At 38.5% G+C, this 18793-nt stretch overlaps 3 protein-coding genes across 3 annotated transcripts; all 3 read left to right on the top strand.

Moving 5' to 3' along the window:
- The first annotated feature begins 925 nt into the window (after positions 1-925).
- On the top strand, positions 926-1918 carry LOC113651684 (trace amine-associated receptor 13c-like). Its single transcript, XM_027160526.2, has one exon. The coding sequence runs from the start codon at positions 926-928 to the stop codon at positions 1916-1918; it is 993 nt and encodes a 330-aa protein (XP_027016327.1).
- A 10481-nt stretch (positions 1919-12399) lies between these two features.
- LOC113651770 (trace amine-associated receptor 13c-like) lies at positions 12400-13392 on the top strand. The gene has a single exon (XM_027160618.2). The coding sequence runs from the start codon at positions 12400-12402 to the stop codon at positions 13390-13392; it is 993 nt and encodes a 330-aa protein (XP_027016419.2).
- Positions 13393-17023: 3631 nt separating this feature from the next.
- On the top strand, positions 17024-18016 carry LOC113651757 (trace amine-associated receptor 13c-like). Its single transcript, XM_027160604.2, has one exon. The coding sequence runs from the start codon at positions 17024-17026 to the stop codon at positions 18014-18016; it is 993 nt and encodes a 330-aa protein (XP_027016405.2).
- The last annotated feature ends 777 nt before the right edge of the window (positions 18017-18793 follow it).

The raw sequence follows: 18793 nt of genomic DNA, 5'->3' as shown, positions 1-18793 counted from the left end.
TTTTTGTTGTTTTTCTTCTTCTTTTGTACGGTGACCTTGAGTGTTAGAAAGGCGCCTTTAAATAAAATGTATTATTATTAGTATTATTACTTGCATATGCCGTTTACAAACAAAAAGTGTCTTAGAAAATTTAAATCAATATATTGTTTTCTGTGAGCGAGTAAACAAGATGATTTTCACAGAATTTTGAAGCAAAAACTCTAAGATCCAGTTCTCAAAAGTCCTGTGAACCAATGTTCTGTATGTGTTTTATGGCCTTATTCAAGTGATTTATAATGTTTCATTTTTCACTAACCATGCATAAACATTGTTTTCTCAAAAACACAATCATGTACATACAAGCTGCTCACATATTATTGTAGTCCAGTTTGTGCTGATTACAGTGATATTAGACTTTAGCCATTTATATCTTCATAAGCAACTGAAAAAAAGCACAAATTCAGGGTATGACAAAACTTCTCCATGCCCAAAAAACCCTTAGACCCCAGAGGGTTAAAATAATATGTTATCTGAGAAGGACAGCCTTACTGACTGCAGAACAAACACTAAGAGCTGAATAAATGTGGTGGGTTTTTGTAGTGACATTTCTAATAAATATAATTAACTGACATTTATTATATACTTGTCTAATATTCACTATATTGAATGTTTTAATTTTTAATTCTCCGTGAAATACCATTACAGAAACCAGTGTCCCATCAGTCCAGTCAAGAACACATGAGATGGAGATATTTAGTTGAGGCCTTTTGTTCCCACAAGCCATGACATCATATTTATCATACTGTCACTCAAATTAGGGAGGCGTGACTAATTTCTATAAATTATAAAATCACCAGAGCTTCTGAGCCATAAGTTATTCGATTATGATTTCTTGCATTTTCTGTTTTACTTTAAACTCTGTCGACATTAGAGAAATGCTGTATTGATGAACCTGACAGAGTTTAATCAGTCTGATGGCTGTGATCATTTCTCCTGTCCAGAGAGATCTGTATCTCCTGCAGTTTATATCTTACTGTACGTGTGTTCAGCTGCTGTGGTTCTGCTAACAGTGTGTGGAAATCTGCTCATCATCATCTCTGTTCTCCACTTCAAGCAGCTTCACACACCTACAAACATGCTGGTGCTCTCTCTGGCTGTGTCAGATTTCCTTGTTGGGACGTTAGTGATGCCACCTGTGTTCATCTGGACGATTGAATCATGCTGGATTTTTGGGAGAGATTTCTGCATCAGTTTTTGGTTCATTGATGGTTTCCTTACAATTATATCAATCTATAATATCTCTCTGATTGCCGTGGATCGATATTTGGCTCTCTCAAATCCCTTTCTATACATGAACAGAGTCTCTGTGAGGATCACTGCTGCTGTAATAGTTTTTGACTGGTGTTTGGTGGTGGCCTATAACTTAACATTCATGTATTTCAGTGGAAACTTCACAGGTTCTGTAATGTGTCCTGGCGAGTGTTATTTTTTACTACATGAGGTTTGGTCTGTAATTGATCTCATATATTCATTTATATTTCCACTTTCTGTCATAATCATATTGTATACTCGAGTTTTTGTGATTGCTAAGAAACATGTCACTGCTATCAGAGAGCTTAATAATCACACACGGCCTAAAACACAGAAAATCACCTCACACTCCATGAAATCTGAGAGAAAAGCAGCTAAAGTCCTCGGTATTTTAGTGTCTGTGTTTCTGGTGTGTTTACTTCCATATTTTATTTACAGTTTATTAGGGAAAGTTATTGAAATACAGACAGAAATATTTCAGAAACTTCTGATCATGCTTTGTCTTAATTCCACCATTAATCCAGTTATTTATGCTTTATTTTATCCGTGGTTCAGGAGGTGTTTTAAATTGACTGTAACTCTACAAATATTTCAGACAGACTCTGTATTAGTCAATGTTCTTTCATAAAAAGTCTCTTTCACACCTTCTGATAATGTCCCTACAGTAAATATTGCTGTTATATATAATTTTAACAAATCAAATTTCAACCCCCAAAATAATGTGAACTGTAAAGTAATGTATTATGTATTTAGTAGGAATTATCTTTGCTACAAAAATGTATAATATTGATTAACTAATTACTTTCTAGTGTATTTATTTTCATATTTTATTAACAGTTTACATACAATTTATTGGACGATTTTTCATCCACAGTATAAAACATTACTGAAAGTTTTGATCGTACTTGGTCTTAATTCCACCATTAATCCAGTTATTTATTTTTCAGGAGGTGTGTTAAATAACTGTAACTCTGCATTAATCTTGTTTTTTCACCTGTTCCAAATTACCATTCATCAACAAGAAAAACAGATTTTCACCAAGAAAATAAAAGATAATAAGAAAATAATTTGAACATTTATAGTAAATAATATTTGATGATAAAATTGTGGTAATGTCCCATACATGAACAACATCCAAATGCAAAGTCCCATATCATATTTGCAAATCCACAGCTCAGGGGACTTGTACAGTACAGATATCCAGGTATATATAGATTAACACAAAAAACCAATGGAAAAAAAACATATCCTGGAATTGTTCAGCATCATCCTCGTTCACCACATAGAAAAGCATTGCAGCTGCGAGCATCACTTTGAACACAGAGTAAGCCTTCTTCTACCTTAGAAATATTGGCAAGCTAAGAAAGATCCTATACTTATCTGATGCTGAGAAGCTAGTTCATGCATTTACTATTGTGTACTAAACTGGACTATTGTAATGCATTACTAGGTGGTTGTCCTGCATCTTCAATAAATAGTTAGTTCAAAGAATTCTTACCAGGACAAGAAAATATGATCATATAACCCCAATTGTATCATCTCTACACTGGCTACCTGTTACAAGGTTGATTACAAACTGCTACTACTTATGTACAAGGCTCTAAATGGTTTAGTTTTCATTTATCTAACTAGTCTTCTAATACTTCCCATAATCGTGTGCTTTAGTACATGCACATTATCATCAAGTGCTTCCTAATATTATGAACAGCAGTGATGTTAATTCCTCTCCACTGCTTCTCTTTTTCTACCCATTCTGAGGCATCCAGAGATTGTTTCAGTTCCAATTGTGTTCTGTATCGTAAAGAGTTTAGACGTCTCAATGAAGGTCTACCTTATCAATACACAATTGTCAGACTGTACATTTATAATCACACCCTTCTGTGACACCAAATCAAGTCAAGAAGCTTTTATTGTCATTTCAACCCTATGATGCAGTACATAGTGAAATGAGACGTTTCTCCAAAACCTTGGAGCTACATAGAACACAGAAAGAACTAAGGACATAAGTAAGTTAGTTCTAGCTACATAAAGTGCATCTGTGCAATCTGGTGCAAACAGTGCAAGACAAAAGGCCGCGCAAATTTTTTTTTTAAAAACACTACCAGACATTACACAAAAACAGCACCAACCAGAGTACATACTGTACATTCTATAATACATCTTCAAAAATACTGCAACAAACACTTAATATAGTCGCAGCAGTTATATAAGGTATTGTGCAGAACAACAGAATGACTGAAAGGTGTAAGACAGCATGTAAACTGATTGATAAGGGTGGTGCTGTATACATTGATGTATATTGGAGGAGTGTGAAAGAAACTGTTACACAGTCTGGTTGTGAGGGCCCAAATGCTTTGGTACCTTTGTTCAGCAGGAGGGAGAAGTGTGTGTGAGGGGTGTGTGGGATCATCCACAATGCTGTTGGATCAGTAGATGCAGCATGTGGTGTAAATGTTGTTGTGAACCAGTGGCATACACGGGATGTTATCAGACACTGGCATGCACGGGATGGAGTTGCAGGTCTCTACCTACACCCTGATACTGGTTCTCTTAATACTGGTTCTCAGCAAATAAATAATAACAAATATAAAGGTACACCACAACCAATTATTAACTTATCTGTCAGTAGAAAGACAGACATAGATAATGCAAAGAGAAGGAGAAATAGGGAAAGAAAAGTGAAATGTAAGGTGAATAAACAAAGGAAAATTGATGTAAAAATACAAAAGGTTGAAGAATTGGTTGAATGGTTGAAAGTTTTGAATATGAGTGTTTAGAAGAAGACACTGAGGGATCAGATGCTGTACCTAGACAGCTGGAAGAAGATTCCAAACGAAAAGAAGATTATAATGCATTATTTGTTATTATGTTTATTTTCAGAATGTTCAATAAAATTCTGAAAAGATTTTCTTTTTCTTATAATCATGTATCCTAATGTAGTAGAGCTGATTAGATTAATATTGCTTATTTTACTGTAAACTTAGATGAAAAGCTGTTTCTTGTAGTGAAAGCTTATAAAGCCTACTGTGTATTACTGGGATTATCTGCATGCAAAGTGTTTCAAGGCCTGCTGTTGAAGTGAAGCCTTTTGTGTATTCACGGGGAGTATAGCTTGCTGTTGAATTCCATGGCGAGAGAAAGATGCAGTCCCACAGTATATAATCACAATCTGACAAGTTGCATGAAGTTTACTGTAGCCATATGACTATATATGGACATGTTATCTTGAGGATTGAGGAAAAAAAGACTTTAGTAGACCACACAGAGTTGACGGCGAGATATGTTTGGGAACCGAGATGTGTGTATGAAATAAGATGGTAGCCGTCTAAAAGGCACAAAGCCAACCAAACCTGACAGCCAAATCCAACTGGCCACAGTAAGAATGTATAAAAGCTCGCCTTGAATCACATTGTGCATGCATTCTATTGTAGACAGCCTTAGGGCATGATATACTTTAGGTGCATCATGGAACAAACGCAAGTTTACACTTTGTGAGAATAATTGTATAAAACAATCTTTTCTGGAAATGTTGCAGACTTTCTGTATAGAGCACATTGTTCTTTCTCTCTCTCTCACACACACACACACATACACACACCCCCACACACACACAGACACACTCTTGTCCCTACCATAATTACAACAGATGGCCCTTCCATAATCATTCTTTATGTTACCAACCATGGGAACTAAGGGGAAGTATACTGTATGTTCACTTCCCTGATAAGAGCTGACTTCCTTGGGGTAACTGAGAGGTCACCTAAACAGAGATGCACACACACATACCAACACACACACACTCACTACACCCTCCCTCTTCTTGTACGACTATATATTCATGCTTTTCCTAATAAACTTTGGAACTTCTCTTTGAAAGACTGATGCATATGTGTTTCATTGAGACTTTCCCAAGGCCTTGTGGAGAACAGAAATTGAGCAGAGGAACAAGAGGCTGAATTTTAGGTTATCCTGCCCAGGTGGCAGATGAAAAGAGGGTTACCCTGTCCAGGCGACAGATGAGAATTCCTTACAGTACTTGGGGGCTCGTCAGGGATTCTGATAAGTGCTGATTTGGTATCTTGTCATACCAGTTAAAGTGTAGGCACTTACCTCGTGTACTGGTATTTATATTGGGGATATCAGAAGGGCAGGCAAGTGCTGATTGGTATCTAGTCATACAGTTCAAAGTGTAGGCAGTACTGTGCTGATATCCATATCTGTGTATAGAATGTATGCACTATGTGTAAGGGAATTCGTCACTGCTTATTGAACCAGTGAAATAGCACACGCAATGTCTCTAAGGTCAGAAGGCTATAAATTTATTTGATCGCCCTCTTTGTCTCGATCGCTGGTCTCCAATTGTGTTGTGTTAATTGTGTTGTGTTGTTTGTGTGTAATAATATTTGTTGTACCTATAGTTGGACATGGGTAATTCAGGAATAAAATATCCTAAGCCAGACAACAAGGAAACTCCTCGTGACTGGATGAACCATTTTGGTCTCATAATGGTGACTCGGCCCGAGGGAGTAGCTGAGGGAGAGGCCGAGGAGGAAGTAATTCATACTCCCGAAGCCCCAGCATCTGTTTTTATTGTAGTAGGAATGGGCATTGGATTCATGAATGTAGAAGACTTAGAGAGATAGGAGATGTTCCCGTAGGTCCCCTTCCAGCACTGCCTCCCCAACCACAAACAGGGGAAGTTAGGATGAATCACCGATAAAAATTGGCAAATCCCAAGAACTGCTGAAGCTGCCTACGTGTCTCAGGGCGGGGCCAATCTCTAACAGCCTTGATTCTGTCGGGATCCATCCGTACATTCCCTGCTGCCAGAATGAACCCCAAGAAGGTGGTCTTTGTGACATGGAACTGACATTTCTCTGCCTTCACATATAATTGGTTCTGAAAAAGTCTCTGGAGCACTGTGCGATGTCGGAACTTAGAGCACGCCTCCAAGTGGACACATCGCATGGTGACCTCCACACTTAGACTTTTGGTTAATAAAGACTGTTTTAGTTAGACTTAACTGATAACTTTATAATTACTACAAACAAAATACTGAGAACACTCCTCAGACCTGAATGAGAATGAGCAAACTTCTTTATTGTGGTCAGTCAGCCAACAATTCTCTAAAAGAAATTGCCAAGTTGAAAGTAACAAATGAAAAGCCCAATAAGAGCATTGTCATGCAATCAAAAACAAAACTCTCAAGACGTTCTTACAAAGTAAAGTTTTTACACCCCACCGACCCTCAGAAAATGTCCTCCATATATACCCTGGTGCTCCTAGGCACCTCCTCTTTGGTTCCCAGTATTTCTTAGAGTCTCACGGTGAAGTTCCACCTGGTGACCTTCCTCATATCAACTTATTTACTGGCATCACCTCCTATGTTTTCTAAATACAGTAACATCCTGTTCACTAATTTCCCCTTATTTCCCAGCACCTTTTACCCATATGCCCATTTATGGATTTTCCTCCCCTTAGTTCCCAGGACCTAGGTCTGGGAACCAAGGTCTTCTTCATTCTACATAACAATTTATGAGCTAAGGTCTAAGGTCTGGGAACCATGGTCTTCTTCATTCTACATAACAATTTATGAGATAAGGTCTAAGGTCTGGGAACCATGGTCTTCTTCATTCTACATAACAATTTATGACATAAGGTCTGGGAACCATGGTCTTCTTCATTCTACATAACAATTTATGAGATAAGGTCTGGGAACCATGGTCTTCTTCATTCTACATAATAATTTATGATATAAGGTCCGGGAACCATGGTCTTCTTCATTCTACATAATAATTTTGTATTTTTTATTACAAATGTGTTCAAAAGTGCTTTACTTCCTAGTCAAAGTCACTTTTGCCTATCAGTCTTTTGACAGATGTCCTGAGGATTAATCCTTCATTCAAATACAATGAGGAAGTTTCTCTTTTGCTATCTTCTTCTGTATATATGATTTTTACTGATTATAAGTCACTCTATGAGTCTGGTTTATGTCACAAGTTATTATGTTAAAAGCTCTTACCTATTCGTTATCTTATACTGTTACTGTTGCTAAGCTCTTGCTGCTATAATGTTGCTTGTGTACAAATTGAGTTTTTTGATGACTCCTCAAGCCTGCTAACCACCTGAATTTTTTATGATCTCAGCCTGTCTTAGCCCAGCCTGGGAAAAGACAAGCTGAGATCATAAAAAATTGGTCACACCATCCGGATTCCTCGTCCTTCCCCCTACCCAAGGCCAGTGCCTGCTGATGTCATGGCAGGCTATCACCGCTTCCAACTGCTTCATATCACCCATGAGCTCACTACGTTTCTGGAACAGCTCTGTTCTCCTGAACTTCCTGAGCATCCTAATCTATTGTCCCATATTGTTATATGGTTATTTGATTTCTCTAGTTATATATTACCTTAAGATTATTACAACATCTGGGGTTTATTCCCATGTTTCTTACGACTCCAATCATAATCCCCTTAAGGCATATCACTCTGCTTTTAAGGCATTCCTGGGTTCAAGGATTTTTCACAACAGCGGACATGACTGGTGTGTTCCTCGGGCGTGCAGGAGAAGATGAGGATGTTGTCCAGGTAAACGAACACAAACAGATTTAACTTATCCCGTAAAACGTCATTTACCAGCGCTTGGAACACCGCTGGAGCATTAGTGAGACCGAATGGCATCACCAGATGACCAGTGGGGGTGTTGAATGCGGTCTTCCATTCGTCACCCTCCCGAATACAAACTAGGTGATAGGCGTTCCAAAGATCCAGCTTTGTGAAAATGGAGGCTCCTTGGAGGAGCTCGAAAGCGGAGGCCATAAGTGGCAAAGGGTAGCAATTCTTAACGATGATGGCATTAAGACCCCGATAGTCAATACAGGGCCATAGTGTACCATCCTTCTTTTCCACAAAGAAAAATCCAGCACGGGCTGGGGATGACGATGGGCGGATAATACCTGACTCCACGGACTTTTGTATATACTGGGTCATGGCCTCCCTTTCAGGCTTGGATAGGTGGTACAACCGGCCCCAGGGGGGAACAGTGCCTGGCAGGAGGTCGATGGCGCAGTCATAAGGTCTATGAGGTGGCAGGGAAGTGGCACGAGCTCTACTGAACCCTTGTCCCAGATCATGGTATTCAGCCGGCACCAGAGAGATGTCGGATGGCAGGTCCTCCTTGACTAATAATGGGCAGGGTGTCAAGGTGGTCAGGCAGTGAGCCTGGCAGTAGATCCCCCAACCAAGGACCTGGCTGCTGGATGAATCCAGATGAGGGTTATGCTTCTGAAGCCAAGGCAATCTGAACATGACTGGAGCGTTAGGCGAGGGGATAACTAGGAAGGAGATCCACTCCGTGTGTTCACCGGCAATGTACACTAACAGGGGCTTGGTATGGTAGCAAACTCGGTGGAGGATATGGCCATCCAGGGCCCACACCTGGAGAATGGTGGGTAGTGGTTCAGTCTCGATCCCCAGTTGACGCACTAACTCCTCATCGAGGAACCCTGCGTCAGCTCAAGAGTCAACGAAAACCGCGAGATCGTGTCCTTGGCTCCCGATCTGTAAACGTGCTTTGAGAAGTGGTTTCAAGCCCGTCGGGATGTTCTCGGACCGCGAGTACATCCTTAACCCAGGGAGCTAGGCCACGGTAGAATGCATCGTAGAGAGCTGTTGGGTTCCACCCACTGTCCCCAGCTGCCATACGGAAATCCACAGCGTACTCCGCCACAGAGTGAGACCCCTGAGATGATTCGAACAGGGCTCAAGTGGCGTCCATCTTGGGTAGCGTGGAGTCAAAAACTTTGCGCAGTTCTACCGAAAAGGCATCAAATGAAGAACAGATGAAAGACTGACGTTCCCACTCTACGGAAGCCCAGATCTTGGCCTTCCCAGATAACAAGGAGATAACGTACACTACCTTATACCGGTCCGAAAGGAAGGAGGGTTGGAGCTCAAAGATCACCAAACACTGCATCAGGGATGCACGGCAAAGTCCCGCCTCTCCAGAGAAGTGCTCAGGGTGAGGCAGGTGTGGCTCTCGCATGGGGTTTTGCTCTGCCACGGGTGGGGGGGCTGGGCTGGTGGCATCAGAAATGGCGGGGAGGCCTGTGCCGTGGTGAGCATGCTCATGCGTCGAATGAATTCATTAGTGGACGTGGCTATCTCCATGAGTTGACGTTCATGAGCAGCGGAGGATCTGGACAAGGTGTCGAGCTGTGACTGTAACTCCTGAGATCCTGCTGGGTTCATTGTTGGCCAGATGATACTATCAGCTTTCAGAGAGAGAGACTCGGGGGACACAAAGGCAGGCCAATGTTCAAAATAGAGCTTTAATGAGTAAAGTCAATAAGTAGGAACAATAGCAGGTAAAGGAGTTCACATAAACCTCACGCATAGACACTGTAAGGAGGTGACACATGAGCACAGGAGCAGGAATTAGTCCTTGGGGGTAACAGTTCCTGACGCGGAACAAAAGTAATCCACTCACAGGAAATAATAGTAATCCAAAACAGGGAGAAAATAAATAATCCACTGGAACAGAAGAGAGAAAAGTTCGTAGTAATCCGAATTTCCTGAGGCAGGAAAACACCGGTGCACAAAAAACTGGTAAAAAGGGAGGAAGCAGAGAGCAGCAACTCTCTTAAGAAAACAAAAGGGGGAAAAATAAAACCAACCTGGCAACCACACTCTGAGCCGACAGTATCGAGAACACTGGCAAACTTTTAGACAGGAGGCAACAGGATGACTCACAGACCGCGGCGTACTGAAAAGAGTTATATAAGGCAGTTATATAAGGTATTGTGCAGAACAGCAGTGAAATGTGTAAGACAGCATGTAAACTGTTTCATATGGATGGTTCTGTATACATGGATGTATATTGGAGGAGTGTGAAAGAAACTATTACACAGTCTGGTTGTGAGGGCTCGAATGCTTTGGTACCTTTGTAGAGCAGGAGAAGTGTGTGTGAGGGGTGTGTGGGATCATCCACAATGCTGTTGGATTTGCGGATGCAGGGTGTGCTATAAAGCAGTTGCAAGACTGCATGTGGTACCAACAGAGTTAATTCACTGTAGCCTACAATGTCTCTTGAGGTATTTTTCTGCTTTTTAGCATTTTAAGCAGACCTTTTTCTGCTGCAGCCACTGCTCTGAGACTCATGGGCAGGCCTGCTGACATTGGATCCAATTTAGCTGAAAAATATGCTACTGGTCTGAGTTTGCTCCCATGATCTTGGAGCAAGTCTGATGGCATGCACCCCCCTTTTTTGTCCACAGTCTGTGTAAATGGTCTCATTGGTCAGAGATACCTAATGTGGGTGTTCAAATGCATAATTTGCAGTCTCCATCCATGTCACTTTGCTCTGTGCTGCAGGCATTGTCCATGAGCAATAGCACTCAGTGGTGCCTCTAAAATAGCATAATCCTGATAGCACATCCTACAGCATGCATAAGAATGACATTAACTGTTTTTTTCCAGTTTGGGAATTTTCAGAATTGCCTCTCTTCTGCTCGACTTGAGTATTTTACCTTCTGAGGAACTTCACTTCTTGTTGAACAAATTGCAATTTTGACTGCTCGCTTTGTGTCGCCCTTTAGCGATGTGACAGAGCAATTTAATAGTGTCTTTCTCACACTGTTCTTGAGTTGGTGTGGGTAAAGGTATGTCATCTACATACTGACGCAACACAGACTTGTTAGATAACTGCAGTGGGTTATCACAACTGGCTCAAGTCATGACAAAAAAGGGAGGACGCAGTGAAAACCAAAATACCAGTCAATCTTTTATTTAATAAATATTTGTGAATAATTAATCTGAGCTTTGACAGAATGTTTTTAACAGTTTACACATGTATTGCAGTGCATTGCAGTAATCCAGTCTTGAAATGACAAGGGATTGAACAAGTACCTGAGCAGTCTGTTTGGACAAAAATGGCTGAATCCTTCTAATGTTGTAGAGAAGTAACCTACATGAGCGAGTCACATTAGCAACATTAGAGGAAAAGTACAGTTGATTGTCCATGGTTACGCCAAGGTTGCGAGCTGTGGCAACATTATCCAGGCAATACTTTTTGTCTCTTGCATTTTGCATGAGTAAAAAGTAATTCTATAATAATATGGTCAAAGTATTTCAACACATGAGAAATTAAGTACAATTTATTTGGTGCCACCTTGTGGCAATTAATCTGCTGGATAAGAGTAAATGCAGTGTCTCCATCACTGGTTATTTCATTTAAAATGTTAGTCCTCTAATTGCAGTGACAAAATTTCTTGTTCACACACAGTCTAAAACACATTAAATACCTCAGACTTGAAATGTGAGAGAAAAGGAGATAAAGTCCTCTGCCTCTTTTATTACCATCATGATGACTTACCATAACTAGAAAAAGAGAATTCTTCAAAAAGTAAAAATGCTTAAATCAACATTTAAATCTTTAATCCTTTAAATTACTTAATATCATTAAAATTCATAAATCCTTAAAAATGCTTATATCAGCTTCATTAGATTAAATGCTGAATGTTTAATTATGAAACACAACATTTACTGCATCCCATAATTACCCCCGATAGAGCAGGATATTGTATTAATTTTTATTCATTACAGATACAAAATCAGCATTGTTCATCTTCACACAATAAAAATCATATTTACATATTTGTCATGCATTAAACTGATCCAGATATAAATGGACAGCCTTACAGACTGCAGGACAATCACTAAGAGCTGAATCTGTTTGTGACCAATGTGGTGGGTTTTTGTAGTGACATTTCTAATAAATATAATTAACTGACATTTATTCTATACTTGTCTAATCTTCACTACATTGAAAGTTGTTGGTTTTAATTTTCTATTCTCCACGAATTACTGTTACAGCAACCAGTGTCCCATCAGTCCATTCAAGAACACATGAGATGGGGATATTTAGTTTAAGCCTTTTGTTCCCACAAGCCATGACATCATATTTATCATACTGTCACTCAAATTAGGGAGGCGTGATTAATTTGTATAAACTATAAAATCACCAGAGCTTCTGAGCCATGAGTCATTTGATTATGACTTTTTACATTTTCTGTTTTACTTTAAACTCTGTAGACATTAGAGAAATGCTGTATTGATGAACCTGACAGAGTTTAATCAGTCTGACGGCTGTGATCATTTCTCCTGTCCAGACAGATCTGTATCTCCTGCAGTTTATATCTTACTGTACGTGTGTTCAGCTGCTGTGGTTCTGCTAACAGTGTGTGGAAATATGCTCATCATCATCTCTGTTCTTCACTTCAAGCAGCTTCACACACCAACAAACATGCTGCTGCTCTCTCTGGCTGTGTCAGATTTCCTTGTTGGTGCTTTAGTGATGCCATCAATGTTCATCTGGACGATCGAGTCATGCTGGATTTTTGGTAGAGATTTCTGCATCAGTTTTTTGTTCTTTATTGGTTTCCTTACAATCATATCAATCCATAATATCACTCTGATTGCTGTGGATCGATATTTGGCTCTCTCAAATCCCTTTCTCTACTCTTCTAGAGTCTCTGTGAGGGTCACTGCTGCTGTAATAGTTTTTGACTGGTGTCTGGTGGTTGCCTATAACTTAACATTCATCTGTTTCAGTGGAAACTGCACAGGTTCTGTAATGTGTCCTGGCGAGTGTTATTATTTTCTAAATGAGGTTTGTACTGTAATTGATCTCATATATACGTTTATATTCCCACTTTCTGTCATAATCATATTGTATACTCGAGTTTTTGTGATAGCTAAGAAACATGCCACTGCTATCAGAGAGCTTAATAATCACACACGGCCTAAAACACAGAAAATCACCTCACACTCCATGAAATCGGAGAGAAAAGCAGCTAAAGTCCTCAGTATTTTAGTGTCTGTGTTTCTGGTGTGTTTACTTCCATTTTATATTTACAGTTTATTAGGAAATGTTGTTGAACTACAGATAGAAACATTTCAGAAACTTATGATCATACTTTGTCTTAATTCCACCATTAATCCATTTATTTATGCTCTGTTTTATCCGTGGTTCAGGAGGTGTGTTAAATTAATCATAACTCTACAAATATTCCAGACAGACTCTGCATTAATCAATGTTCTTTCATGAAAAGTCTCTTTCACACCTTCTGATAAATGTCCCTACAGTAAATATTGCTGTTATATATAATTTCAGCTTCTATAACAAATCAAATTTCAACCTCCAATATATTGTGAACTGTACTGTATTATATGTAAATTGTAGGAATTATATTTGCCACAAAAATTTATAATATTGATTAAATAATTAGTTTCTGTTGTATTTATTTTCATATTTTATTAACAGTTTACATACAATTTATTGGACGATTATTTGACCACAAAATTAAACATTACTGAAAGTTTTGCTCGTACTTTATCTTAATTCCACCATTAATCCAGTTATTTATGCTCTGTTTTATCCATTTTTCACGAGGTGTGTTAAATTAACTCTAACTCTGCAGTTATTAGAAGACTCTGCATTAATCAGTTTTTTCACTTGTTCAAAATTAACATGCATCAACAAGACCAACAGATTTTCACCAAGAAAAAAAATATAACAATTTGTGTTCTTTATCATAAAGAGTTTGGACGTCTCAATGAAGGTCCTCCTTATCAGTACACAATTGTCAAACTGTATATTTATAATCACACCCTTCTGTGACACCAAATCAAGTGAAGTCAAGAAACTTTTGTTGTCATTTCAACCCTATATACTGTAGGTGACACAGTGATGGAGACGTTTCTCCAAAACCATGGAGCTACATAGAACAAAGAAAGAGGACATACTGTAAGTAAGTTAGTCCTAGCCGCATAAAGTGCATCTGTGCAATCTGGTGCAAACAGTGCAAGACAAAAGACAGTGCAAAAAATTTACATACTGTACATTCTATAATGCATCTTCAAAAATACTGGAACGAACACTTAATATAGTCGCAGCAGTTATATAAGGTATTGTGCAGAACAGCAGTTGACTGACATGTGTAAGACAGCATGTAAACTGTTTGATACGGGTGGTGCTGTATACATGGATGTATATTGGAGGAGTGTGAAAGAAACTATCACACAGTCTGGTTGTGAGGGCCCGATGGCTTTGGCACCTTTGTCCAGCAGGAGAAGTGTGTGTGAGGGGTGTGTGGGATCATCCACAATGCTGTTGGATTTGCGGATGCAGGGTGTGCTATAAAGCAGTTGCAAGACTGCATGTGGTACCAATAGCGTTAATTCACTGTAGCCTACAATGTCTCTTGAGGTATTTTTCTGCTTTTTAGCATTTTAAGCAGACCTTTTCTGCTGCAGCCACTGCTCTGAGACTCATGGGCAGGCCTGCTGACATTTGATCTAATTTAGCTGAAAAATATGCTACTGGTCTTAGTTTGCCCCATGATATTGGAGCAAGTCTGGTGGCATGCACCCTCCTTTTTTGTCTACAATCTGTGTAAATGGTCTCATTGGTCAGAGATACCTAATGTGGGTGTTCAAATGCATAATTTGCAGTCTCCATCCATGTCACTTTGTTCTGTGCTGCAGGCATTGTCCATGAGCAGTAGCACTCATTAGTGCCTCTAAAATAGCATAATCCTGATAGCACATCCTACAGCATGCATAAGAATGACATTAACTTTTTTTTTCCAGTTTGGAAATTTTCAGAATTGCCTCTCTTCTGCTCGACTTGGGTATTTTACCTTCTGCAGGAATTAATTGTCCTATGAACTTCACTTCTTGTTGAACAAATTGCAATTTTGACTGCTCGCTTTGTGTCACCCTTTAGCGATGTGATAGAGCAATTTAATGGTGTCTTTCTCACACTGTTCTTGAGTTGGTGTGGGTAAAGGTATGTCATCTACATACTGACGCAACACAGACTTGTTAGATAACTGCAGTGGGTTATCACAACTGGCTCAAGTCATGACAAAAAAGGGAGGACGCAGTGAAAACCAAAACACCAGTTAATCTTTTATTTAATAAATATTTGTGAATCATTAATCTGAGCTTTGACAATGTTTTTAACAGTTTACACCTGACAGTGTAGTGGAGAACTCAAATGGAAAACAATACTTACAAAATAATGAAGAAACAAAACAGAAAACAACCCCAAACAGATCCCAAGCGGAAAAAGATTTCCTAAACACAATCAACACCAAACTTAAATAAGGAGAGATAACAAGAAACAGGGGCACCCGATTTAGCAACACAGTTCCACCTACTGGCCGGCCGTAGCAGGGAAGCAGGAGACCCGTCACAGGGTCTAGACTATTCTTCAGTGCTTCATTGAAGATTGTAGCAGATTCACAATAGCCCTGACATATGCATGTGATAGTATAACATTACCCCTACCGGAAGGCAGTGGAGGGATCGCAGCAGCAGGGTGGTATGTGAGAACTTAGGCAAGTTGAAAAATGCTGTGAAGCTGCATTTTGGATCATATGCAGAGGAGAAATTGTGTTCATAGGTAGATCTGCAAGCAGTGCATTGCAGTAGTCCAGTCTTGAAATGACAAGAGACTGAACAAGTACCTGAGCAGTCTGTGTGGACAAAAATGGCCGAATCCTTCTAATGTTGTAGAGAAGGAACCTACATGAGCGAGTCACATTAGCAACATTAGAGGAAAAGTACAGTTGATTGTCCATGGTTACGCCAAGGTTGCGAGCTGTGGCAACATTATCTAGGCAATACTTTTTCTCTCTTGCATTTTGCGTGAGTAAAAAGTAATTCTATAATAATACGGTCAAAGTATTTCAACACATGAGAAATTAAGTACAATTTATTTGGTGCCACCGTGTGGCAATTAATCTGCTGGATAAGAGTAAATGCAGTGTCTCCATCACTGGTTATTTCATTTAAAATGTTAGTCCTCTAATTGCAGTGACAAAATTTCTTGTTCACACACAGTCTAAAACACATTAAATACCTCAGACTTGAATTGTGAGAGAAAAGGAGATAAAGTCCTCTGCCATTTCTATTACCATCATGATGACTTACCATAACTAGAAAAAGAAAATTCTTAAAAAAAGTAAAAATTCTTAAATCAGCATTTAAATCTTTAATCCTTTAAATTCCTTAAAATCATTAAAATTCATAAATCCTTAAAAATGCTTATCAGCTTCATTATTTTAAATGCTGAATGTTTAATTATGAAACACACAGTTTACTGCATCCCTTAATTACCTCCAATAGAGCAGGATATTGTATTAATGTTTATTCATTACAGACACAAAATCAGCATTGTTCATCTTCACACAATAAAAATAATATTTACATATTTGTCATGCATTAAACTGATCCAGATATAAATGGACAGCCTTACAGACTGCAGGACAAACTCTAAGAGCTGAATCTGTTTGTGACCAATGTGGTGGGTTTTTGTAGTGACATTTCTAATAAATATAATTAACTGACATTTATTCTATACTTGTCTAATCTTCACTATATTGAATGTTGTTGGTTTTAATTTTCTATTCTCCATGAATTACCGTTACAGAAACCAGTGTCCCATCAGTCCATTCAAGAACACATGAGATGGGGATATTTAGTTGAGGCCTTTTGTTCCCACAAGCCATGACATCATATCTATCATACTGTCACTCAAATTTGGGAGGCGTAACTAATTTCTATAAACTATAAAATCACCAGAGCTTCTGAGCCATGAGTCATTTGATAATGATTTCTTGCATTTTCTGTTTTACTTTAAACTCTGTAGACATTAGAGAAATGCTGTATTGATGAACCTGACAGAGTTTAATCAGTCTGATGGCTGTGATCATTTCTCCTGTCCAGAGAGATCTGTATCTCCTGCAGTTTATATCTTACTGTACGTGTGTTCAGCTGCTGTGGTTCTGCTAACAGTGTGTGGAAATCTGCTTGTCATCATCTCTGTTCTTCACTTCAAGCAGCTTCACACACCAACAAACATGCTGGTGCTCTCTCTGGCTGTGTCAGATTTCCTTGTTGGTGCTTTAGTGATGCCACCTGTGTTCACCTGGACGATCGAGTCATGCTGGATTTTTGGGAAAGATTTCTGCATCAGTTTTTGGTTCATTGATGGTTTCCTTACAATCATATCAATCTATAATATCACTCTGATTGCTGTGGATCGATATTTGGCTCTCTCAAATCCCTTTCTCTACTCTTCTAGAGTCTCTGTGAGGGTCACTGCTGTTGTAATAGTTTTTGACTGGTGTCTGGTGGTGGCCTATAACTTAACATTCATGTATTTCAATGGAAACTTCACAGGTTCTACAGTGTGTCCTGGTGAGTGTTATTATATTCTGAATGAGGTTTTGTCCGTAACTGATCTCATATATTCATTTATATTCCCAATTTCTGTCATAATCATATTGTATACTCGAGTTTTTGTGATTGCTAAGAAACATGCCACTGCTATCAGAGAGCTTAATAATCACACACGGCCTAAAACACAGAAAATCACCTCATACTCCATGAAATCTGAGAGAAAAGCAGCTAAAGTCCTCGGTATTTTAGTGTCTGTGTTTCTGGTGTGTTTACTTCCATATTATATTTACAGTTTATTAGGGAATGTTATTGAACTACAGATAGAAACATTTCAGAAACTTCTGATCATACTTTGTCTTAATTCTACCAATAATCCATTTATTTATGCTCTGTTTTATCCGTGGTTCAGGAGGAGTGTTAAATTAACAGTAACTCTACAAATATTCCAGACAGACTCTGCAGTAATCAATGTTCTTTCATGAAAAGTCTCTTTCACACCTTCTGATAATGTCTTCACAGTAAATATTGCTGTTAAACATAATTTCAGCTCCTATAACAAATCAAATTTCAACCTCCAATATATTGTGAACTGTACTGTATTATATTTAAATTGTCAGAATTATCTTTGCTACAAAAATGTATAATATGGATTAAATAATTAGTTTCTGGTGTATTTATTTTCATATTTTTTTAACAGTTTACATACAATTTATTAGATGATTTTTCAACCACAGAATGAAACATTACTGAAAGTTTTGCTTTGTCTTTATCTTAATTCCACCATTAATCCAGTCATTTATGCTCTGTTTTATCCATTTTTCAGGAGGTGTGTTAAATTAACTGTAACTCTGCAAATATTCATAAACATGAACAAACATCCAAATGCAGTCCCATATCATTTTTGCAAATCCACAGCTCAAAGGACTTGTACAGTACAGATACCCAGGTATTATGGAAGGAATCTTGAAGGGCAGTTCCTCACTTATACCACTTTTCACAAATCTCAGTTCACTTTACATCAGAATAACAACAATTTGAGTTCTCTCTCTCTCTCTCTCTCTCTCTCTCTCTCTCTCTCATATATATATATATATATATATATATATATATATATATATATATATATATATATATATATATATATATATAATCTCACAGAAGTGAGTACACCCCTCACATTTTTTAAAATATTTTATTATATCTTTTCATGTGACAACACTGAAGAAATGACACTATGCTGCAATGTAAAGTACTGAGTG

This window comes from Tachysurus fulvidraco, chromosome 9 (assembly GCF_022655615.1).
Source record: "Tachysurus fulvidraco isolate hzauxx_2018 chromosome 9, HZAU_PFXX_2.0, whole genome shotgun sequence".
Taxonomy (NCBI): Eukaryota; Metazoa; Chordata; class Actinopteri; order Siluriformes; family Bagridae; genus Tachysurus; species Tachysurus fulvidraco.
Note: the sequence above shows the minus strand (reverse complement) of the source record. Positions and strands in the feature narration are given on the sequence as shown.

Coding starts and splice junctions, on each gene's coding strand:
- LOC113651684 (XM_027160526.2), top strand. CDS start 926: ATGAACCTGACAGAGTTTAATCAGTCTGATGGCTGTGATCATTTCTCC.
- LOC113651757 (XM_027160604.2), top strand. CDS start 17,024: ATGAACCTGACAGAGTTTAATCAGTCTGATGGCTGTGATCATTTCTCC.
- LOC113651770 (XM_027160618.2), top strand. CDS start 12,400: ATGAACCTGACAGAGTTTAATCAGTCTGACGGCTGTGATCATTTCTCC.